This window comes from Heterocephalus glaber, unplaced genomic scaffold, assembly GCF_053883595.1.
Source record: "Heterocephalus glaber isolate CG9 unplaced genomic scaffold, H.glaber_assembly_v1.0 deba00001565, whole genome shotgun sequence".
In the NCBI taxonomy this organism is placed as follows: Eukaryota; Metazoa; Chordata; class Mammalia; order Rodentia; family Bathyergidae; genus Heterocephalus; species Heterocephalus glaber.
In genome coordinates, this window is record NW_028258352.1 from 539,281 (window position 1) to 566,066 (window position 26,786).

Here is a 26,786-nt window from a genome sequence, read left to right on the forward strand (position 1 = left end):
TATAATTCAATCTTGTTATTGTACTGATTGGTACTTTTCTGATTCTAGTGTTGCACACCTTTCCTTGTGCTGTACTGGCTATTTGTCATTCTTGTGTCTACTTTTTAATTGGGTTGTCTATTAATGAGCTGTAAGAGTTCTTTATATATTCTGGTCATAGGGTATATGCATTGTAAATATGGTCTGTTTAAGGACTACTTTTCATTTTAACGATATCATTTAAAGTTCTAAATTTTGATGGAATCTCATTTATCAATTTTTTTATATATCTTTTTTTTTGTATCCTAGGAAGTTCTTGCCTACCCTAAATTCATAAATATTTTCCCTTATAATTTCTTCTTAAAGTTTTATAGTTTTGGTCTTTGATATTTAGGTTCACAGATCCTTTCAAGTTATTTTTATGTATGGAAATAAAGGGTTGAGGTTAATTTTTTATATATGGATACCAGGTGTTCTAGTGCCATTTGCTGAAAACACTATCTTTTCCTCTGCTCTTGAATTGAGTTTATGTTCTATAAAATGTTACTGTTAAATAATCTTTCAAAACTCAGTGGACCATATATGTGTGGTTCTATTTCTAGATTCTCTGTTTTATTCCAATGATCAACAAGTCTTTCCTTATACCAACACTGCCTTGATTACTGTAGCTTTAGAGGAAGTCTTAAAATTAGGTACTATATGTCTTCCAAGACTGTTTTTTTCTTTTTTACTTTTCTAGGTCCTTTGCACTCCTACATAACTTTTAAATTTCAATATCCAATTCTTCATTTATAGCAAGTATACGCAGACCTGAATTTTTATATATACCTTGTGTTTTCTAATCCTGCTCAATTGAAACAGAAGTTCTAGGGGCTCCTAGAGATTTCTTAGTATTTTCTCTGTAGATGATCATTTCATCTACATATAAAGATTTTACTTCTACCTTGCCAATCTTATCCTGTGTCATTTTATTGCCAGACTATTTTCATTTAGGCCTATGTTTCAAAGTTTAATGGACAGATGAAGAGTAGGCATATCTGCCCTTGTTCCCCACCTTAGGGAGAAAGCATTGTATCTCCTCCATTCATATAAGGCATTCTTGCTGGAAGTATGGAGTACATTTCTTTGATCTGTTGAGAAGGTTTCTGTTCTACTTCTAGTCTCTGATAGCTTTTACCACGAACAGCTGTGGAATTTAGTCCAATACATTTTCTCCAACTACTGACAGGATCATATGGCTTTTTCCTTTCCTCTGTTAAGATGATGACTTTTGGGGGTGGATCTTCCAATGCTGAACCAACACTGCCATCCCTATAATAAAACTGCTTTCTACATACTGCCAGATCTGACTTCTAATAGTTTGTTTTCTTAAACAAATTTCTATCTATGTTCATACTTTTTTCTTCTATTATCTTTATCCAGTTTTAGGATTAGCACAATGTTGAGTTCCTAAAATGAGGGGAGAAGTGTTCCCTTTTTCTGCTTTAAATCTTTGATATAATTTATCAGTTAAAATGTGTATGAGCCTGCTGTTGTCATATAGGTAGGTTTTCAAGCTAGGAATATACTTTAATAGGTGGTATTCAAATTTTATATTTCCTCCAGAGTTAGTTTCATTAATTTGTCTTCCAAGGTACTTCTTAGAAGTTGTCAAATTTATTTCAAAAAAAGATTTTTGTAATATGCTTTCTATATCCTTTTAAATTCTTTAAAATCTGTGGTAATGTCTTCTAGATCTTGATATTGCAATTTTAAAAATGTATAATTGATATTGTGTAAGAGGAAGAAAAGGTCTAAAGGAGAAGGGGAAGTGGGACGGGGAGGGGAAAGGGGGAAAGGAAAGAAGGGAAAAGAAAAAATATGAGAAAAGGAAAAAAATGGAAACAAAGTATTTGCAAATAGGGAAGGATGGAGGGGGTGAAGGGAGGGCAGGGGAAGGGGAAAAAATAAGAACCATCATGTAAAGGTACAAGATTATCATGTAAAAAAGTACAAGATCCTAATGATGACTGTAACTGTATTTTATACCTAAAATGTACCAATAAATTTAATGAAAAAAAATAAAATAAACCTTCAATGATAAAAAAAAAATTTTATAGATGGTTTTAAGCATAGCTATTTAGATCAACATGTACCCAGAGCTGGAAAAGCAAAACAAATAAAACAGCTTCAAAATTAGCAGGAAGGCAGGAGTCAACTCATGTAAATGTTACTACTGGAACTATTTGGGTGTTTACGAAGTTTTTCTACAGATGAGAAATGTTTTAAGCAATATAAAAAAGACACATCTACAACTGTTTGTAGCATTTCCATTAAGAGATGATGAACAGGGCCGTGGATTTAGCTCAGTGTTGCTGTGGCCTGCCTCACAACCACAAGGTCCTGAGTTTGATCTCCGGTACAAAAAAAAAAAAAACAAAAGAAATGATGAGTACAATCAAACAGGTGGTAAGTGTTGCCTAGTATTTTCTAAATGAGACCATTAAAAAAAGTAAACAAGGGCCGGGGATTTAGCTCAGTGGTTTTGTAGCCTGCTGTGCAAGCGCAAGGACCCAAGTTCGATCCCTGGTACCAAAAAACAAAAAAAGTAAACAAAGCACGGTCTAAATTCAGATGGATTATACCAGTATTTGATGGTGTTTTATACATACATCCACATTCTCGCTATTTTTCACATTCTATAAACTGTTTTATGAAGCTGCATTTAAAACATCTGTGTCAAGTACACACACAAACAAGCAACTTAATTACAAACATTTAAATGTTATTTGGAAGATTACCTCACACACTGATTAACAAGATAGCTGTAACTTCGAGGACAGACATTAGATGTTTGGTTAACTAAACTACTGGATGAATATATTACTTTATTAGCCAAAACAAGACTTTGCCCTTGAATAAAATATAACCAACTGCCTCACTTTTTTTTTTTTTTGGCACTGGGGACTGAACTCAGGACCTTGTGCTTACGTGGCAGGCGGTGGAACCACTCAGCTAAATCCCCAGCCCCTTACTGCCTCACTTTGTAAGAAATCATCTTGAGCCAAAGTGTAAAATTCTTAATGTCATACTGATCTATAATTCGGTGTGAAGATTATTGTGTTATGATTTCAAAATTAGCATACACTGAGCTCTAAACAACCTAGACTAATGTGACTAATCACAGAAAGATCCAGTTTGGAAACTCAAAATTTTGGGGTCTAAATTGGTTCAGTCACTTCAGTGTAACCTACATACAATTTGAAGTAGACCAAGAAGTTGTTGAGACCCTAAAATAGCTATATTGAATACAACAGAATCACCCAGATATTATTAACTAATACTTGTTGTGTTTTAGCCAAAACTCAACAAATGATACCATTTGGATTTTTTTTTCTAAATTTTACCTATTCTTCACCAAAAAACCTTTGGTTAATAATTTATAAGGGATAGATCAACAAAGTTTTAGATTATCCTGTAATTTATCATTTGCTATTGACAGATTTCCTCATAATTAGGATGCTCAAAAGACAAACACCTCTGATTAAGGTTATTAGCACCACTAGTACCCTATAGTGTAATGTGATGAAAATATCTCCATTGTGTTATTCATTTATTCATGCATTCCATATATGATTGCTGAGTATCTGTTGTGTTAGTTATCAAACTAGGAGATTAAGGATTCTTTAGATGTAATGTAGCAAACACCTAACAGTTACCGAGCTTTTTCTATCCATTCAAGAAATAACTGCACATTTTATATGCCTTAATGGGTATTATCATCCTGGTTCACATTCTTTCTAGCATAATATTTATGTTTAAAATATTAATAAGTTTACACTTAAATCTACCATAGTAGATTCAGTGTTATATAACAAGTAACTCATCACTGATGTGACTTGGACAGAATTTGAGAGAATCAGTTAAATTCCATGCCTCTGTTTTATACTAAAATAAGTGTTCACGTGTATGTGTAACATTTAAAAACTGACTGGTCTTATTTGGTAATACAAAGGATCTTAGAAATCTTCCATTAAAATTTTTAGTATTCTTACATTCTAAGTATACTGTAGCATATAAGTAATCTACAAATACATTACCAACCAGAATACATGTGTCAATTGTTCTAGCCACATTATGTATCATGTCACAATTAAACAGCATGTACCAACTTGAATCTATCATTTGAAATAACAATGGTAACATAACAAGAACTTCCATATCATCTATTGTACTGTGTATAAACTAATTTGCTAATTAGTACAGAATACATTACGTTGTGCATAAAATAATGCTGAATTCTGTTATATAAAATAACAAATGCTCATTTTTTTCTTCACAATCCCAGTGAGGTGGATATAAATTATTGTTTTCACTGCACAGATGAAAAAACTAAAGCTATGAAAGTCAAGTGTTGCTCACAGCCATCCAGCTGGGTAATGAAGAATAAAGATTAAGTCAAGATATGATTGACATCCACTAACATAAAACTGTCTTTATCTTATCACAGAATCAGAATATACACTATCACAGGTAATTTGCTTCAAGCATAGGACACTTGTCACTTTCTCTGAAAATTCAGATGAATAGACCATAACGTATGGCTTTTATAAAGTCTTCCAGCAAATGGAACTCTATTAAAAATGTTACTGCCAACCTTTAATACTCAAATAATACATTATAGTTTAACTGAGATTAATTTAAGGAATCCTATCCATCAGGACAGATGTTAACCGACTGACTGACATGCTCATTACTTACAAAGAAAAAAGGACATTATTTATGGGTTTTGCTTTGTTTCTCTTCAGAAAAGTTATTTTAGTAAAATCTCTCTCTACCTACCTTCCCACTCTCTGTTTGGACTCTTGGAAGTGCCACATGGACTTGTAGAGCTTCTACATTCCAAATCTATCTGTTCTTGCCTCTGCCGTTGTTCCTCCAGTAGTGCTGACTCATGCATTGCCTTAATGTGCCGCTGGTAGAGAGCATAGCCACTTACAGGGGTTCCAATTGGTATGCTACATGGGGTACAGGAAACCTACAGGAAGAAAAACAAATCTAAACACGCTGATGACCAAAGTAGTAATAATTACCATATGTTACAAGTAATGCTTATTTCTGTTGTATTACTAGTTAAATTGATTTTATCATGTTTAAAAAAAATAACTTTCAAGAATATTTTCAAAATGCTAGTTACTTTCAGAATTGAACACAATATGTATCTTTGATAAATTAGCTCCTCCTTGTGACATCACTGTGGCTGGCCATCTGCTGACCACGAGTACCTGCATCCCAGTACCACAATACCCTGCCCATCCCTACTCCCTTACTGGGCACAGTGGTGTATGGAGGAGCCTGCCACAGCCATGCCCTAACCTGGGCACTGGGCCCTAGCTCAGTGGCTGCAAAGCAGCAGCTGCACTGCACTAAGTCCATCTATTCAGTACTTGTAGCTGGACCACAAAGGAAGACATTTAATAGAGCACTATACTTTGATATACATGCCTTTATGTGCTTACTGAAAGAAAACAGATTTACTACTTAATAAGCAGAAATCACTGAATCACGATCATGGAAGTGACTATGGATACTGTCTACAAAGTCATGGTCACCAAGGTGAAGCATAAAGTCACTCTACAGCATTTCAGCCTTTTGGGATTTCTAATGTGAAAAAAGATAATGATTATTTTTGAGAAGAGCAAATTTTCAGTCCTCAGTAGAAAATGAAAAAATTTGAACTACATGAATTAAAACAATGGGGGCCAGAGATTTAGATCAGTGGTTTCGTCACCTGCCACGCAAGCACAAGTTCAATCCCCGGTACCAAAAAAAAAAAAAAAAAAAAAAAATTAAAACAATGGATAAAGTGATCAAAGTCCAAACAAATAAAAAATTAGACTTCAGTTGAGAGAAGAGCAGAGAAAGAGAACTGTATTCACTGACCAGAACAGCAGATTTGTAAACCCAGCAACATCAGCTCCTGACCCAAACAGATAGAAAGAAACTGAGATTGCTGGTCTCAAAACTATGTTTGAGGTGCATAAGCTTGACATTATCAGGTACATAGTAGGGTCTGTATTTACTAACAGTAGCTCTGGTATTTTACGACCTGTTAATACAATAAAATATCTATGGGGAAGGATCAAAATCAGAAAGTACTGAGCATCTGCCTGCTTCTAACATGGTGATCAAGTACTTTGTAGTCTGGCTGTGGATCCCACCCCCCGTCTCCATCTCTTAGCAGGCAATCATATTTATTTCTGTGGATTTAAATGTCATCCATATGGTAATGACTCAGACTTTTCTATTTCCAAGATTCTTCCTCCAATTTCCATACATATAAAATTGTTTATCTCTGCATCCATTCAAAGCTTGAGTCCACGTATTTCAAAGTATTCCAGAACTTATATTCAAAATGGGACTTTCCATTTCCTAAGCCCAATGTTTCTCCTTCAGTGCTCCTCATATCTTAGCTTCCATAGCCAATAAACTGGCAGTCATTTTCATTAATCAATCTCCTCCCCTTCCACAACCAATTCATTAACAGATTAATTCTCTTCAGACCAGAAATAGATTGTTCATTCTTCATACAGTCTATCCCTGACAATCATGTACAGCCCTCTTGGTGAGCTTCACATAGGCAAACCCTAACCATCATGATGAGCCCTCTTGGTTTGCAGGCTGTTCATTTTTTTTTTTTTTTAAGTACAGTGGTTAGTCAAGCGGAGTTGTTTAATTAATAGTGTTTCTGATTTGGAAGACAAAAAAAATTCTGAAAATCTGTTTCCCTACAATATGAACATATACTTAACAATATTGAATTATACACTTCAAATTGGTTACAATGGTTAATTTCATGTTACTTGTTTTTTACATTTTTTTCTTTTAGAAAATTAAGAATCAATTAAAGGAGAGAAGAAATACATCCATAAAGGTCTCTGTGTAAGCCAGATGTGGTGGCACTGTGGGAAGATGAGGCAGGATGATCTCAAGTTCTAGCCCAGTCTGACTCACTTGGTGAGACTCAGTCTCAAAAAACAGAAAAAGGCCTGGGTATGTAGCCAAGTACAGAGACCATGACAATCCCCGGTAGAACAAAAGGTTAGACAGACAGACAGACAGACAGACAGACAGAGACAGATAGACAGACCCACCCACCCAACCAGACCAACCTCTGTATTTCAACTTTACTTTTCTAACTTACACTGAAAACTTACCATTGGTGGAATAATGGCAGCTCGATGCTGAAGCTGTGGTAGGTCCAATGGATTTGCTTTTATTGGGGATGAGACTAGTATAGATCCGGTCGGGTTTAACAATGAAGGCTTTGGATCCATAGGAAACATTCTACAATTGGCAATTTAAAAAGAAGATATATGAATATATTTTTATTTAAGACTTCAAAAATATAATCACCCTAATTCCTTCCATGTGCATATATACATATATAGCTGTCATATTAACTTTTTTTTTTGGTATTGGGGATCGAACTCAGGACCTTGCACTTGCAAGGCAGGCGCCGGAACCACTGAGCTAAATCCCTGACCCCTGTCATATTAACTCTTAAAAGATACAAACAGAAAAAAAAAAAGAAAGGGCCAGGGATTTAGCTCAATGGTTTTGCCGCCTGCTGCACAAGCGCAAGGACCCAACTTTGATCCCCGGGCACCAAAAAAAAAGATACAAACAGAATGGAATTAATATGAGAAAAAGAAAAACTGGAAACAAAGCCTTTGTAGATAGGGAGAGGTAGAGGGGTTGAAGGGAGGGCAGGGGAATGGGGAATAAATAAGAACCAAGAATGGATTATGTAAAGGTGCAAATTTCCAATGATGAATGTCATTATACTGTAACCTTAAATGTACCAATAAAATTAATTTTACAAAAACAAAACCCCAAAAGATACAAACAGGGCTGGGGGTTTGGCTCAGTGATAGAGCACTTGCCTAGTATCCGTGAGACCCTACGTTCAATTCTTAGCACCAAAATAAACATTGAAACATTTAAATATTAAGAAAAAAAACCTACAAGGCTATTTTTTCAGATAAAAATCCTATTACTGACTTATGGATTGATACTTATCTCAATTAAGCTATCTACATCTAACCAACAAATCAAGTGGAACAAAAGGCATTTAAAAATGCATGCATACCTGATTTCTGGGCTACTTGGAAGGCTGAAACTGCAGGCCAGCCTATGCAACTTAGGAAGACCCTTTCTCAAAAATAAAAAAAGCTGGGAGGTATACCTCAGTGCTCCCTGAGTCCAGTCCCTGGCACCACCAAAAAACAAAAAGTACTGTACAGTCCTAATTTACCACCAAAATTAGTTATCTGCTGTAAGATGTTTAGCTGTGATCATAGGTTATATCACTGCTATTTTAAAATTGAGAATTTTCTCAATCCCTGGTACCAAAAAAAAAAAAAATTTAGAATTTTACTAAAAATCCCAGACTATTGGCTTCTCATAAAAATGGAAAAAAACATCAAGGCAGACCCAGCATGCATAGGCATGCAGTATTCTGCTCACAGAATCACTCACAGCCATTTCCACCTGCTTCTCTTAGTTTCAATACTTACACTTGAGTTTAGGATGTCTCACATATAAACTTTGGGAAATTCCATACTAGTATCATCTCTTACACACTTGGTCATATTCCCCAATGTTGTGAGTCATTGGGAGAAAGAGAATATTTTATTTATTTATTGTTTTGAGACAGTGTCTCACTATGTAGTTCTGGCTGGTTTTGAATTCACTACATAGCCCAGGCTGCCCTTGAATTCCCAGCAATCCTCCTGTCTCAGCCTTCCTAATACTAGGATTACAAGTGTGGGCCCCCAAGCCCGGCTTGAAAAGTGAGTATTTTAAAGCATATAAATTAGTAAGAAAATTACAATATATAGAAAAAAACAGTTTACATATTGCATTAAAGAAAAAGATGACACTAAAGATGTAAAAAACTGAAAGTGTTATTTTGACAGTTTGGAAATGACACAGGCTTTAAAATACCATTGAGAAATAACTATTTATTTATTTACTTACTTACTTGCTTGCTTATTTATTTATTTGGTGCCGGGGATTGAACTTGGGTCCTTGCGCCTGCACAGCAGGCAGCAAAACCACTGAGCTAAATCCCCGGCCCATAACCATGTTTTTGAAAGGAATTGTTTTGTTTTTTGAGGTGCTGGAAATCAGACCCAGGGTCTTGTACATGCTAGGCAAGTGTTCTAGAGCTACATTCCCAGCCCTACAAGGAATTTCTGACTTTTTGTTTATCTCTTATAATGCTCACTCTTTCAGATTTCTGCTTTCCTAATTTTTCTTCTTACATAAATCTAGTTACCAAAACCAACAAGTACAAAAGACAAGTATTCCTTATTTCAGATGACATGCTTCAATAAAGAATGCTTTAAAAAAGATCACACAGGGGCCAGGGATTTAGTTCAGTGGCACCACACCTGCCTCACAAGTGCAAGGTCATGAGTTGGATCCCCGTAGCCAAAAAAAAACCACAAAAAACCCACAGCTTGAATCTATTTATATTTACTCCAATTAAAGATGGACTATTGGGCCAGGGATTTAGCTCAGTGGTTTCGCTGCCTGCTGCACAAGTGCAAGGACCCGAGTTCAATCTCCGGTACCAAAAAAAAGATGGACTATTGACCTGGCTTGTTGTAGGTGGCACATACCTTTAATCCTAGCTACTTAGAAGGCTGATGCAAGAAAATCACAAGTTCCAAGGTCAGCCAAGGCAACTTTGCAAAGCCCTATCTCAAAATTTAAAATTTTTTTAAAGGTCTGGGGATGTAGCTCAGTGGCAGAATCTTGCCTAGAATGTGTGAGGCCCTTGGTTCAACCCCAGCACACATATACACAAAACAAAAACAGATGGGACCCATTAAAATAAAATCTAGGGGTCAGGGATTTAGCTCAGTGGTTCCGCCACCTGCCTCACAAGCGCAAGGTCCCAAGTTCGATCCCCAGTACCAATAAATAAATAAATAAATAGATAGATAGATAGATAGATAGATAAATAAAATTTAGATTATTATGAGATGACAGAAAATAATCATCTAGATGGCTGAATTTCCTGGTAAACCAATGGTTAAGAAGAATCCCTATTTTACTTCAATTCTTATTAATGAAAATTTTGGAATGTACTATAAAAATCTCAAGACACCATCTCTGTAATGTTCAATATTATTATTTTTAGTACCAAATTTCATTCTAGAATATTAAAATATAAAATATATTGGATATAGACTGAAAGTACAATGACACAGAACACACTATGAAAGTTACCCTTCACCTGCCCCGCAAGCTCAACAACCCGAGTTTGATCCCCAGTACCAAAAAAAAAAAAAAAGAAAGTTACTCTTGGTTACTTAAGCAGATAAACAGCATCACAGGCCACTACTGAAATCACACAGATTACTGGGTGTGTTGGTATAGGCCAGTAATCCTAGCACTTAGGAGGCTGGGGCAGGAGGATCACTACAAGTTCAAGGTCAGCCTGGGATACGTAGTGTTCAAGGCTGGGCTGGAATACACAGTAAGACTCAGTCTCAAAAACCAAAAATCTTTTTAAAATAATAAAATAAAAACATACAGACTACTTTTAACTTGCCAATATTTGTATAGGAGTCACCTCTGCAAATAGCACCATTTTGTGACTCGGTCAGCAACCAGTATAAAATAGAATGAGTCTCACCTCTGCCTCTCTGGCTCGCCATCCACATCTTCATCAGCACTGCATGTGGCACTGGAATCATTGTCTGACTGGGGCTCGGGCCTTTGTGTACTTATCTGTTGAGCTACCACCAAATCTTCATCTCTAGGCTCTGTCTTCTCACTACCTCTCTCCAAGTCTCTTTCTTTGGTATCTCCTTCACCTGTAGATGTACTGTTTTCTGGCACCCCCGTTTCAACATCTACAGAGTCTGCTTTGGTAGTGGCTGGGGGATCAAGAACAGAACCTGCTTCAGCACAGTGCTCCTGATGGTCTACGTCCATTGGCTCTGCCGTCTCAACACAGATGCTGTCATCTGCCTGGGTCTCCACCTTCTCACTTTCAGCTGGTTTTGTACTTGGAACTGCTGAGGAGGGAGATGCAGCCCGTGCAGTTTCGCTGGTGGACTCGAGTTCAGCCACAGGTTCAGTGTTTCCTCGAGAAGCAGCATTTTCACTGCTGTCTTCGCTGGGCTTGACAGCTTCAACTGGTGAAGGAGAAGGAGCACTTTCTGTATCAGAACTATTTTCAGCACCTTAAAGATAATGATACAGCATAAAAATCTGATAATGAACATGTTTCAGGTGGTGACAGAAACCATGCTTGAAAGTGGTTGTTTAGGATGAATTATACTCCTTTGATGACTTCAATGATGTATTTACGGCCATTGGGAAAGTTAAGAGTTTTCTGTGAAAGTGAAAGATTAAAATATCTTGACCCTCTGAAATTGAAATTGTAAAGGTTTTAATGTCTAAAAATAATTTACTTTGAAATTTGAAAAACAAAGAAAGCTGGAACAAAAGTACACAAAATCCATTCTTGTAAATGTTGTTATTATTTCAAGATATAGCCAATATAGAAAATAATAGGGCCAGGGATTTAGCTCAGTGGTTTCACTGCGTGCTGCACAAGCACAAGGACGCAAGTTTGATCCCTAGTACCAAAAAAAAAAAAGAAAATAATAGGAAGCGGATGTGGTGGCGCATGCCTCTAATCCCAGCACTCAGGAGACTGAGGCAGGAGGATCACAATGAGTTCAATGCCAGCCCCATCTACATAGTGAGTTTGAGGCCAGCCTGAACTACATAGCAAGACTGTCTCAAAAAAACCCATAAAAACCAAAAAATAATAGGATATTTTACCTTTTATTGGTACTAAGTCTTCAAAATCTGATGTACATTTCACATTTGCAGCAGATCTCAATTTGGACTACTGACATTTCAAGTGCTTAAAAGCCGTTAAATGTCTAACACACTAGAAAAAAAGCTCTAGATAATATAACACAGATTTTTATTTTAATCCCTTTTGTAACAGATTTCTTCTGAATTTCACCTCAAAATCACATACTTAAAAGGTACTCTATGGCTTCCTTAACAAAGTTAAATTGTGTTACTACAGCTCTTGTCATCTGAATTCATAACTGACTCTTGGCTGTTTCTTCTACTAGGCTATAAATTCCATATGGACAGAGATCATATACTCTGATTAATATTTAAGTCCTAGTGATAAGTACAGTGCCTGGCAGATCAGACTCAAATACTGGCTGAAATATAAACTGAACAAGTGGATGAACAGAACTAGGTCTTAAATTTACTGGAACTTTCCTCCAATGCAGGACCCTTGAGCTTCTCCCAGTTTGCCACTGTTATAAACAGTATACAGATATGTTCACCACAGCAGTAACATTTTACATGATTTACTCAAACATTTAAGTCTCCCTTAAATTAATATATTATATATTTAATATACTTCCAATGAGAATCCAAATGGTTCTGAAAATTTTCTTAAAATAAATGAAACAATAGTTTATATGAATAAGACCTTAAGAAAGTCCCAGAAAATTATAAAAAAAAAATTATAAAAAGTAGAAAAGTGTGGGAAGGCTTGCCTAGATATTCAAAAGATATTCAAACTGATCATAAGATCGGTGCACTAAAACATGCTGAGAACTGCCACAGTGACAAAGTACATCAGTAATACAAAACAATGTACAGGAATAGATCCTAATGTATATGGAAAATAAAGCTAATTACAGGTAATATTTTAAATCAATGGGTAAAGGATGATTTAATAAAACAGTTCTGTCAGAACTGGCTCTTTAGCTAGAAGAAAACCACAAGCTTTATCTTACTTTGTACAAAAAAAATCCAGATGAAAGGTTTATTTTTAATGTTTAGATGTTAAATTAGGACAAGATATATATAACCTTTTGAAATATGGAGAAATAGCTTAAGGAAAAGAGAAAACTAAAACTATAAAACCATAAATATGACAGCTGCATGGGAAAATTAAAAATTATATGATCATCTTTGAAAAATAAATTTTTAACATATGACAAACTTTTTAAAAACCCTATAAATTCATTATTTCATTGAGTCACAGGTCTATGAAGAATCTATGTGCAGGAAGCTGTTTGAGGTACAGGGAACACAGCAGTGAAAAAAAATCAAATTATATGTTTTCAAGGAGATCATATTGTAGTGAGAAATAATCGATGAATAAATATTTGACACAGTAAGTAAGTTACTAAATCACAAAACAAAACTAAAGAGTACATGAAGATGGATTATAGGGAAAGATCTGAACAGATCCCTGAAGGAAGTGTAAGAGTAAGCCATGGGCACAGTTAGGGAAAAGCATTCCAGGGAAAGAGATCAGAAAGTGCCAAGGCCCCTGATGGAATTGTTTTGCTAGGAACAGAAAGAAGGACTGTACGGTGGAAGCAAGGCGAACAAGCAGAAAAGCTGTTGGCAAAAAGGTCACACAGGAGCTGACCATGGTGGCATACACCTCTAATCTCTGCACTTTGGGAGGCTGAGGAAGGAGGATCACAAATTCAAGCCCAGCCTGTCAATTTATCAACTTAGCAAGAATCTTTCTCAAAAAATAAAAAGGGCCAGGGATGGAGTTCAGTGTGAAGCCCCTGAGTTGAAACCCTAGCACTGAAGAAAAAATAAAGTTCATAGAGAGCCACAAAGGCCAATTCATGTAGGGCCTCATCAGCCACAGAAAGGCCTCTGGACTTTTATTCTTAATAAGTTGGGAAAGTACTATAGGATTCGGAATAGGAAAAAAGTAATCTGGTATATATTTTATAAGAAGCATTCTGGCTGCTTTATGGAAGAAAAACAGAATGAAAACAAAAGAAGCAAGGAGGCCAAACTAGAAGCTAGTGCAATGGAGAGGAGAAATCCAATTCTGAAGAGCATGTTTAAGGAAAAGCTAACCAGATTTGCTGATGGACCATGAGTGGGATATGAATGAGTTATAAAAGTAACAATAAATGACAGGGAAAGACTTGAGAAAGTTGCAGCTTGTGATCCTGGGGAAACAAACTTTGATTCAGATGTTAATGTTGAGATGACTCTTAGGCATTCAAATGGAAATACTAAGAGTTCAAGTCTCAAAAATAAAAGACAAGAATTGAGAAAAATACCTCAGATGTAGTAAGGCCTTTATATGTGATAACAATTACCATTAGCAAAATATGCTAACAAAATAGAAAAAGCTAACAAAAAGCCTGATTTAACGTTTATTTCTTTATGTAGTGATGGAAAGCCCCCAAACCAGGGGCAAACTGACAAGTCACTTACGAAACTATCAGAAGACACATCAGTGACTGTCATTTAATATAAGCACTTTTTAAATTATCTTCTCCCAAGATACAGAAGAGCAGGAATATTTCTAAAGCATAATGTTTCTCCAAGCAACAACCAAATGTATTCTCTCCCTAAAAGCAAAGAAAACAACAAAAAACCCTCCCTGTATGATTTAGAACAAGAACACACAAGCAACTGGGTGCAGTGTCACACAGTTGTAATCCCAGCTACTCAAGAGGCTTAAGCAGGAAGATCACAGTTCAAGGTTACCCTGGGAAACTTAGTGGGACCCTGTTTCAAAATAAAATGGGCTAGGAGGTGTAACTCAGTGGTTGAGCACTTGAGCATGCCCAACCTTGTTCAATCCCTAGTACTGGGAAGGAGAGAGGGAGGGAAAGAGGGAAGCAGGCAGGGGCTTTGTGATTTAACTAATCATTTATTCTGATTCTGGAGAGAATCTCACAGAGTCAGATGTGTTTTAGGAAAAGAGATAAAGGAATTTGCTCCTTAGCAGCTGCCTTTATTCTTCCACTGGCAAGAGCCTTGCCACACAATAAATGGTGGATCAGTAGTGTCTCATTAAGATTAACAATAAGTGTAGAATCATAGGTGATGTAAATTGCATTTACGTTTTTTCTCTGACATAATAAAGCACTATTCTATATGTCACTGGATAACCATATGTAGGACTGCACAAAATGTGACCATGCTACCCTACATTGGATCAGATGGACACATTACCTTAATATAGTAAGTCCTCTACTCACAAACATTCAAGTTGCAACTTTCATAGATATGAACAGGCCTCATATTACGAACATTCATAAATGCGAACAAGAGGTAGCTCAGGTCTCTGCTGGATATTGTCACAGCTGTGCTGCTGTGTGCTTACTGTACAGTGTGATACTGTACAGTAGTACTGTGCTCAGTCAGAGCCCAGGATGTCCAGAGGCAAGAAGAGAAGCAGTGGTGATGTAGAGGAGACTGCTAGGAAGCACAAAGTAAAAACCATGGAAATGAAAGTGAAAATAACTGAGAGACTAAACTGAGGTAAAAAGATGGTAGACTTTGCTCGGTCTTAACAACATGAATCGTTCAACCACTGGCACAATTCTAAAGAACAAGGACAAGATTATGGAACATGTTAAGTCTGCTGTGCCAATGAAGTCAACAATAATATCCAAAAAGTGTGGTAAAGTGATAGAGGAGACGGAGAAACTTCTTGAGTCCCACTCAGTTCAAGGCTTATTCAAGAAAAAGCTAAAACTGTTTGAAAACTTGAAGAAAAAAATGAGATGAACAGCATGTATCTTTCACCTAAGATTCACTTTGTTGGACTTACTAACAAATCCAACTTACGAACATTCTCCCTGAATGGAACTCGTTAGTAAGTTGGTATACCATACTTGGGAAAGTATGGTGTTAATTTTATTATCATACTTGAAGAAAAATCTTCACATTAAGACAAAGTAACAGGAAGAAAACAGAGTGGAAAATGATACTGTTGGTACTCAATTTTTAAGAATCTGCTAGCCTATCTATGGATAGGCTTTTGTGGTCTGAAATTAACAGATTTATGAGAATAGGCTTGGTTCTATTACAGACTAAATTGTAACCCTTTCCTCTAATTCTTATGTTGAAGGTTTAACCTCCAATGTGACCATATTTCAAGAAAGGGCATATAGGAGGTAACTGAAGTTAAATGAGGTCATAACGGTAGGTTCTAATCCAGTGGGGCTGTTGTTGAAAAGAAACATATACCATGAGTGTGCACACACAGAAGAAAGGTCATATGAGGACAAAGTGAGGAGGTAGCTGGCTATCTTCAAGGCAGGAAGAGAGCTCTTATCAGAAAGCAACTCGGCCAGCACTGTGATCTTGGACTTCTAGCCAACAGAACTATAAAAATAAATTTCTGTGGTTTAAACCACTCCGTCTGTAGTATTCTATTGTGGCAGCCCAAGATTAATAGTTGTCCCCTTTTATTCATGGGGAATACATTCCAAGACCCTAAGTAGATACCCAAAACCACAGATGGTATCAAACCCTACATTTACTATATTCTGTACTATACATACATAACTGTGATATTTTAATTTAGAAATTAGGCACATGAGAGATTAACAATAACTAATAATGAAATAGAAGAATTACAACAATGTAGCATAATAAAAGTCAGGTGAATGTGGTATCTTTTTCAAAATAAGAAATGTTCCATTTAACACTGTCAGATAGTGGTACATGCAGATAACTTTCACTGTGGACAAGAGGGATATAGTAATAGTGTCATTTACATTTATAACCAGAGAGGAATACTATAGCAACCAGATACAAACCCATTAAAATGAACAAACTCTTATAACTCCTGAAAGTACCCTAAAGTTACCAAATTGACTTCTACCATTTGTGGCATTCTTACACTATCCAGGGTGAGCCTGCTCCAATATTCTCTTTATAATTAACAATTACCTCGTTTTAAAAAAAAAAAAAACTCACAGAAAAAAGTTTACTTATTGTTTAAAGCCAAACAATTCAAGATAAATTTCAAGTTTAAAAGACGAGTTTAATCTGTATATTAAAATAAATCTAGTATTTCTAAACTTGGCAGGTATAGAGCTTCCAAAGCTTATATAAAATATAAGCGCTCACCCCCCAAAAAAAGATAAACAGCTATAATATATACAAATATTAAACTCTGTTAATTAAAAAAACAAAAATCAAATAAGATATACACATATAAAACATGAACATGTTTAATATATAATATATAAAGAGCTACTAAAAGTCGCATGAGAATCTCCACAGCAGAAACAATTTACAGGAAAATCCACAGAAATATTAACAGTAAAGTGAAATAAGTTAGGTGCTTTTTTCACTCTTCAGCAAAAACTAAAAAACACACATTATTTTTAGGAAACTGTCATTAATTTAAGTTACAAAAGGTATTTTATTTCTTAGAGTTTCTAGGGTTATTTTTTTATCACCGCTTTTAGGGTCATTAATTCTTGTTACATGAAAGCATAAATATGATATATGTTAATCTTTGTAAAAATATGAAATAAATCTATAGAGAAATATAACTTAAGATACAAAATGAACAGGTATATTTGGGAACAATAAAGACACACATACATTTTTATTGATGCTGTCACTTAGTATCTGAAACAGGACTGTCACTGTCAAGATCTTCTGTTTGTAGCACCTGGAGCACCTTAAGCACTACATAAATATTAGTTGATCAAATGAATAAATACATTATGTTTAAGTTTAAAATTTGCAATAAAAACATTGATATATTTCTTCAATGAAGCAATTCCTACAAAAATGACTATAGTAAAATTACATATACGGGATAGCAGAAGTTGCAATGAAATTTAAGATTCTGAGATACCTTCACTATCTTCTGGATTTTCTTCTTCATTGGAGGCTTCAATATCTTCATCCTCCTGAGCAGAAACAGTGGAAGCGACACTTTCACATTGAGACACATCTCGCTCTTCACGAGGTTTTCGTGAAGTCTAAAGGTGTAAATGGTATTATTGATGATTGAAATAACTAAAAACTCAAACTTTTTCATTTTTGAAATAGTGCAGAATTCTGACAAACATACTAGACAAGACTGTATCTGACAGCAGTTTTGGTTAAAGTCCAAAAGTCTCTGGGCAACTACCAACTAACTACCTTTTGTATAGGTAGTTACATCTGAACCATTTTTGCAATTACAAATACCAAGCTCCTCTCCAAACAGTGTACTTTTCTAATTAAAATAACACACTTATTTTCTAATAAAGGTAACATATACATTAAAATGTGGAAGGCCTAGAAAATAATATTTTATAAAAATAACTACTCACAATTTGAACAGCTAGAGATTCTAAGTATACTGGTACATTTCCTTTCAGCCATTTCCATGAATGTATCCATATAGAAATCTTTATGTATACATATGAACACATCTTGGATAGCCCTATTATATACGCTATTTTTTAACCTAATGTAGCCAAAAACTGAATATATCCCTATGTTATAAATTCTTCAAACTTAGTTCCATAGAAATACTGTTATCAAAGCTGTGGCACATGCCTGTAATCCCAAGCACTCAGGAGAGGCTGATGCAGGAGGATCAAGAGTTTGAGGCCAGCCTGGGCTACATAATGACTTCAAGGCCAGCCTGAACTATATAGGGATACACTGTCTCAAAAAAAACAACAAATAAACAACAAAAAAACCCCTTGTCAATATATAGTTAAAATTCTTCTATTTGCAGGCATTTAAGTAATTTTCAATTCTTGGTATTATTAATGCTCAATAAACTTCCTTCACTAGCTTTAACAAATATGCAGTTTTACTGGCAATAACTCATTATTGGTGACACTACTGAATTTATTAATCATGAAGACAAATTCCTTTTTGTTATTGTTTAAATAGTATGTTCCATTTTCCAAACTACATATTATGTAAAATCACTTATTCTTCTAGTGGGATCACATCTCTATAAATATATGTATGTATCTAAATGTAAGATATTAGCTATTTACACTGTATTTATAACACATTGTTAAACACAGTTTTTAAGGTCTTCTGTGTTTGCAGATACATGGTCTGACAGCTCTGACAATTCTGTTCTATGTATCTCACAGAATCTACATTTCACCTTACTTCAGTTGTCAGCTTCTCCCAGCAAGACTCAGGAAAATAGATCACTACTTCTGTTACGGTTTAGAACTAAAATATCCCCAGAAGTCTCATGTGTTCACAGGTGGGACTTTTAGAAGGTGACTGGATCACAGGGACACTATACTTATCAGTGGATTAATCCAACTGATGAATCCATAGGTGAATATGCTGTTTAGGAGGTGGGGCCTGGTTAGAGGAGGCAGGTTACTGGTGCCATGACCTGGAAAGGTATATGCTTGTCCCTAGATCCTCCTTTCTCTCCCTCTGCTTTCTGGGCTGCCATGGATTGAGCAGCTTTCCTCCACCCTGCTTTTCTGTCCTGGTGTGAACTAACCATGGACTAACTCCTCCCAAACCATGACCCAAAATAAACCTCTCTGCCTTTAAGTTGTGGGTGTAGGTTTTTTTGTCCCAAGGCCAGGAAAGTAACTAATACATTGCCCCAACTGCTAAAATATTATCAGTATATCTAGTTATTATTCTTAGTTTACATATGACAATGCTAATTTGTATGCAATCTAATCTCTTAATTATCTCAAGAGAAATAATCTCCAAGGTTAGTCATAAAACTAGGTGAAATTCTCAAGGCCGTCTATCTACTCCTTCTGGCAGAAATGTAAGGGAATAATCTCAAATAGACAATGGTCATACTCCTTTTAAGACCTTTCAGAAGATTCCATGAATAATACTATAATATTTTCAAGCATTAGACAACAGCTATTATATGGATTTTTCCAGTGTCTAATCTATGGCCCTCCTTTGCCAACATTAATTCATTCTATTTGATCTTTACTAATACTTACAGAAGTGACAGCTTTTTACCAACACTGGACAACAGTCCTCTCTTCATATGAAATTTCTTGCTGCATCTCCAAGCACTTTCTATCCTATATGATACTGTTCATTAAATTTTAATCCAAATGACACAGAATTGTAACACACACACACACACACACGCACGCACTTTCATATGACCATAAGACCCCAAGGTCACATGTATCTTTTCTAAAATTTTGTTTTAAATCTCTGAATTTTTTCTAAAAGGAAAATACTCTAGATAAAGATTTTATTTTTTTTAGATAATGAATTGAAGCCTGCTCTCTGTATTATGTTAATTGTAATTATTTATATTGCTAATTCTATGTCAGCTTGGCTGGGCTACTTTGCCCAGATATTTGGTTAAACATTACTCTGGATGTTTCTGTGTAGGTGTTTTTAGAAAATGAGATTAAATTTAAATCAGTGGGCTTTCAGTAAGGAATATTCTTTATCCAATCAATTGAAGTCATTAACAGAACAAAGACTGTCTGATCTCCCCAACACCCGCAGTAAGGAAGAATTCTGCAGCAGATCACCTCTAGATTACAACTCCAACTTTTCTGGAAATCGCCAGTCTGCCAGCAGACCTGACCCCGTAAGATTTTGAACTGAGTAAGATTTCATAATTGCAAAAGCCAAATCCTTAAAAAATACTTCCTCACCCTGTCCCACTTCTTTATTCCCCATGGCTTTCTCTCTATATATATGTATAAACACATTCTGCTTCTTTAATCTCCCTGAAGATCTCTAACAAATATAGCATTCATATCGTTAGAAACATGACCTCTTTCATTCTTTACTTGACTTTCTTTTGAAACATTTTAGATGGTATCTTCTGAAGTCAAGTCTTTAACAGTAAACTTTTTTGTTATTTTTTTCCTTTGTGTTTTGGTTGTTACCAGAACACATTGTAAACTCCTGCATTCAATTTATTTTTAATCTAGACAGCTGCTTTTGTATACACCATGTAAAATCAGTATTATATTTTGCACACTTTTTTTGTAAGTTCAGATCATAGCAACCTTGAATATCTCAGTTTTCATTAGTTCATCACTCCTTAATGATTCTCAATTTTTTTTTTGATCTAAGGACCTCAAAGTATTAAGGACCCTAAGGAGCTTTCCATTAGGGGGAAAAGGGGGTGGCCATTTACTAACTCATTAAAAGCAACCATAAATACTTTATATGTCAACATTAAGAACATGTTTTTTAATTTAAAAAATTATTTCCCCCCAAAACAATAACCTAAGATAACTGAGTGGAAAAGTGGCACTATTTTATTTTTCAGACATCTCTTTAATGTTTGGTTTAACAGAAAACAGCATAATTCTCTACTATGCTTCCATATATAATCTAATCTTAGATATAATGTTTTGGTTGAAATACATGAAAAAATTCTGGCCTCACACAAATATACAAATGGAAGAGAAAATAGTATTTTAATAGACCAGATAATTGTGGGTATTATGCTTTGATACTGTATCAAAACTTGAACAAGTAGTCATTTTTTAAAGGTTGTAGATATTATTCTTTGATATTATACCAAGACTCAGTAAGTAGTAGCTACTTAAAGATTACTTGAAATCTGAAACCATATTAAAAAACTATTTGTACTCTATTAAACCTTATTCATTTGTCTTGAACTCTGGAACGTTAAAACCATTTTTTATAAATCTTTTAACAGGGCCAGGGATTTAGCTAGTGGTTCCGGTGCCTGCCTTGCAGGCGCAAGGTCCTGAGTTTGATCCCCGGTACCAAAACAAACAAACAAAAAACAAAATAAATCTTTTAACAATAAAAGAATTGTTCATTTCAAAAATACTGAGGGGGCCGAGGATTTAGCTCAGTGGTTCTGCTGCCTGACTCTCAAGCACAAGGTCCTGAGTTTAATCTCCAGTACCAAAAAAGAAATGAAAAATATTGAGGGATGGGGGATGTAGCTTGGTGATGGGAATGCTTGTAAAATATGAGCAAGGCCCTGGGTTTAATCCCTACAACCTTAAAAAAATAAGGAAAAGAAAAAGAAACTGAGACTTTAAGCAGATTTTTCAAATAGGGATACATTTCATTATATAATATCACAATTGCTTTTATTACCATTGATCTCACCAGAAGTCTATAATAGGAAGATGTTAAGCTCATGGCTAGCAGTTTGAATATGTAAGACCCCAAAGGCCTAAAGGCTTGGTTGCCAGCCCCTGACATTATCTGGAGGTGGCAGAACCTTTACGATGGGGCCCATTCAGAAGGAGGCTTTAAGTCATTGGACACATGCCCTGGAAGGGGATATCAGGATCTCAACCTCTCCCTCCCTTTTTTCTTGTCCCAGCCTTGAGGTGAATGGCCTGTCTCCATCACTGTTCCGCCATGATGTGCTGCCTGCCTTTCCACTGGCCTAAAAGCAATGGGGCCACCCAACCATAAAAACCTCCAAAAACAATGAGGCAACATAACTTTTACCTTTATGTTGATATCTCAGGTATTTTCTTACATTAACTTAAAACTAACACACATGAATTGTTTTTTCTTTCTTTCTTTTCTGGTACCAGGGATCGAACTCTGGACCTTGCGCTTAATGAATTGTTTTCTTTGAAAGGCAGAACATTTATTGTCAAACTATTTGCCAAATATCAAAATCTGAAAAGTCATAGTTTATCATTCTTTCAGTTAAAAATGATATTCCATTAAAAAATAAAGTATAGCCGGGGATTTAGCTCAGTGGTTCTGCCACCTGCCTCAGAAGTGCAAAGTCCTGAGTTCAATCCCCAGCACCAAAAAGAAAGTATAATTCAGATAGAACTCATAGTTGCAAAAGCACTTTTTCTTGAGAAAACTATTATACTTTGGTATAAAGCACAAGATATATTTCTCATTTTATCAGAGAGATATAGTTAAAAAGGGTCTCAAGGGTCAAGATTTAATAACATTATTATTGTTGTTGTTTCTGCTCAAGGATATTCTTAAGCAAAACTAGGATTTTATTTATTTATTTTTTTTATTTACTTTTCTCCCTCTTTGTTTCTTTCTCTTTCTCTCTTTTGGTAGTAGGCCAGGACTCAGGAGTCTTGCTTGTATCAAACAAGCACTCTACCACTGAGCTACATTGCCAGACCTCAAACTGGCTTTTCCTTTTCTCTTTCTCTCTTTCTGTTGTTGTTTTGAGATACGGTTTTGCTATGTATTCCAGGCCAGGCTTGAACTTACTACAGTCCAGGCTGCACTTGAATTCATGGCAATCCTCCTGCCTCAGCCTCCTCAGTGCTGTGATTATAGGTATGTGCCACCACACCCAATAAAACTGGCTTTTCTTTAAAAAAAAAAAAACACCTGGAAATGCCTCAAGATAAAAATACATTCAGTACTACCACATTCGTACTTTCCCATGATTGATGTAAGGAATTTTACCAGAGCTGCTCTGACATTATCACAGTGGAAAAAAGGCAAATTGATATCTTAATATTTTTATGAACACAGTTTTTACCTTACAAACCTGCTAAAAATCTCTAAGAACCATTACACTAGACATTTTTAATACTCTTACACTCCCTGGCCTTTTTATTCCACAGAAGCTTTCTCTGAAAAGATTTTTTTAAATATACCAAATCTACTCATTTGACATGATCAACAGAACTTCACCTAAAGTTTTCAAATAAAATTCAAAACTGTATTTTTCAAATCCAGTCTACAGCAATTCAAAAGAACTGATTCCCACTGCTACAAATATAAACTTTCTCTGTGGGTAAAAAAAAAAGAGAAATAGTCAAGCTGTACTGAAAAGCTGGCATACCTCTTATAAGTAAATGCACAAATAAAAATATAAGATACAAAAAAGCTTCTTTTAAAACCAAACTCTAGACTCAAAAACTAAACAAGATTCACCACTTCTGTTATACTCACTTTCTGTTTATGTTGCTGTAAGAGGTTGTCAAGATTGTGCCGCCTTTTATAGTTAAAATAGAAGTTTTTACACTGAGCTTCACTTTTAGTTCCCACCATTTTGGCGATTGCTGCCCAGTTACGACCATGTTCTACTAGGCCTGTATTTTCAAAATAGATCAAGCATTAGTTTAACAGTCACCTGATTAAGCATATAAGAGAAAATAAATCAACTTAATCATTGTTTTCATAAAAATTAATACTAACAATGGTGCTTTTAATTACTTATTGATACATTTCAACCCTTACTGAAATATTTACTGACACAAAACTCATTTTAGCTCTGTATTTCTTACCATAAATTTCAAACATGCTCATGAATAAAGAGGCTAATCCATAACCTTGCTACGTATCTTAGCCAAGGGGCTAGGATAATTTTGGACCCAAAGTTAATAGCTCAAATATCACTTAAGTACTTCTAGATCCCTTAAGTCAGCCTATCAATAACAAGTTAATCAAATATAAAATTATTAAAAGAACCAATGAAACATATGGGCAACTGAAATAAACAGACCTTATCAGAAGAAGTATAAAGGGTCAATAAATACATTTAAAAATGCTCAACATCTCTGGCCACCAGAGAAATGCAAATTAAAACAACACTAAGATTCTATCTTAGTCCAGAAAAATGGCTATCATCAAAAAAAAAATCAAACAATAACAAATGCTGACAAGGCTGTGGGAAAAAAGTCATTATTTATTGGTGGGAATGTAAACTGGTAGAAACACACAATAGAAATCAATATTGAGGTTCCTCAAAAATCTAAAACTAGAAATTCCATTAGCCTTGCTATTCTTGTTCTAAGCATCTTCTCAAGAGTTTTAACTCTTTTGATGTTAAATGATATAAATATGGTGTCTTTAGACATATTACAGATACATGCATATCCATGTTTACAGCAACAAATAATTCGTAATAGCTGAATATTAGAAGTGGCCTATGTATCCAATCAACAGATGAATGGATAAAGAATATTGGGCCGGGAATTTGGCTCAGTGGTTCCACCACCTGCCTCGCAAGCACAAGGTCCCGAGTTTGATTGCCAGTACAAAAAAAAGAAAAAGAATATGTGGTATTTGTACATAATGGAATATCTCTGCCATAAAGAAGGATAAATTTGGATCATTTGTAGTAAATAGATCCACCTTGAAACCATAATGTTATGTGAAGTTAATCAGACACACAAGATTAAATATTTCATAGTTTCTCTTATTTAGGAAACCCAAAATATAAATAACTTAAAGAGCAAAATAAAAGATAGTGGAAAACAGAGATAAATCTTTTGCAAATGGGAAGGGTATTTAGAAATGGAGGGATGGAAGGGAAAGGAGAATAAAAAAATTAAGACGTTAAGTACATGTACCTACTCCCTACAATGAATGTAAAACACAATGCATTGCAAACATGTACTAAAAATAAAATATATATATCCACTATTAACACAAAGAGTTAAGACACAAAACTTCACTTATACTCAGCATTTATCATCAGCCAATTCACATTCAAGAAATGCCCTGAAAAAAATTTAACTAGTATTTAAAATAATCCTGATTTTTTGGGTTTTTTTTTGGTACTGGGGATCAAACTCGGGACCTTGTACTTGCAAAGCAGGGGGCGTAATCCTGTTTTAATACATTAGAGAAACCTATAGAATTTAACACACTTTTTATCAATACATATATGCAGTAATTATATACCTGTGTGCAAAGATTATGAGTACATAAATGCCTCTGTACATATGTACAGAGCTCTCAAGATAAACCTTACATAACAGGAGTATTAAAGCAGGAATCTTCAATACAAACTTAACTATTAATAAACATCAGTTACTCAAGGTTAATACAAGTAGCTTCTCCAATAATGTGAACAGAAAACTGACTAGCAAATTTCTTGATATGTGAGTAAAAAGAGTCAACTGAGTGTTGAATATAAACAATCATACATAGCTATATCTGTATTAAAATATAATTTTATGTATAGCTAATATTTCCTTACTTAACCATGCCAGTTTGATGATGAAATGAGAATATTTGTTAATCTTTTTGAAATTATACAAATTTAGTAGTATTTGCCAGTCATGTCAAATAGTTTAAATGAAGATACTTTTGAAAACAGAATAATTTAAACTGTTTTTTTGTAAAGTTAACTTATACATGAATCTAAAATGTATCATTCATTACCTGCTGTATATTTTTAAAATCTGAATAAAATGTGTTCCCAAAAGATCAAGCTACATAAAATAATTTCTATGTAGAACTAGAAAGTAAATGTGCTTTTTTTTTTTTTTTGGTACCAGGGATTGAACCCAGGACCTTGCGCTTCCAAAGAAGGCGGTAGAACCAGAGCTAAAAAGTAAATGTTTAACCACTGTTACGGTTTAGATCTAAAATGTCCCCCAAAAGTCTCGTAAGTTGGAAAGTGAATGGATCAAGGCAGTACTATACTCTTTCTACACTCATGTTTATCAGTAGTTCATGTGCTATTAGTAGGTGGGGCCTAGTTGAAGGGGTGGGTCACTAGCACATGAGCTGCAAGAGTATATTCTTTTCCCTACCTCCTTCCTTCTCCTTTGCTCTCTGCTTTGTGGTTATCATGAATTGAACAGCTCTCCTCTGCCATGCCTTCCAGCATGCTATTTCTACCTTAGACCCAGCCAATTATGAACTGAAGGCTTTAAAATCATGTGCCAAAGTAAGCCTCTCCTCCTTTAAATTACAAGTGCCAAGTATTTTGTCACAGCAATGAGACAATGACTAATATAACAACCAAAGAGTTGATCTTTCTTAAAATTAACCATTATTTATGCTATTACAAATTCTAGTTCAATTTCAAATTATACATTAAGAAGCACAGAGAAACAAACAGAAAATCCATAAAGTTTCAGAGAGATGGAAGGCCACACAGCTACAAAACTAGCTGAAACAGGGCCAGGGATTTAGCTCAGTGGTTCTGCCGCCTGCCTTGCAAGCCAAGGACCCAAGTTCAATCCCCGGTACCAAAAAAAAAAAAAAAAAAAAAAAAAACTAGCTGAAACAGAATTCAAATCTTTGTCTACCCAGATATAAAA

At 35.2% G+C, this 26,786-nt stretch overlaps 1 protein-coding gene across 25 annotated transcripts in view; it reads right to left on the reverse strand.

The window, feature by feature from the left end:
- Ncor1 (nuclear receptor corepressor 1) overlaps positions 1–26,786 on the reverse strand; it is a 164,246-nt gene that overhangs the window by 54,048 nt on the left and 83,412 nt on the right. For 21 of the 25 annotated variants that reach the window (XM_087192061.1, XM_087192066.1, XM_087192065.1 and 18 more), the window contains 5 exons: positions 23,680–23,819; positions 17,678–17,804; positions 10,670–11,222; positions 7,176–7,305; positions 4,801–4,996 (listed from right to left, as the gene is read on the reverse strand). In XM_087192061.1, coding sequence (XP_087048187.1) covers positions 4,801–4,996; positions 7,176–7,305; positions 10,670–11,222; positions 17,678–17,804; positions 23,680–23,819 — 1,146 coding nt within the window. Of the gene's footprint in view, positions 1–4,792; positions 4,997–7,175; positions 7,306–10,669; positions 11,223–17,677; positions 17,805–23,679; positions 23,820–26,786 lie in introns of those variants that run through there. The other 4 variants (XM_087192073.1, XM_087192072.1, XM_087192071.1 and 1 more) reach the window with 2 other exon arrangements.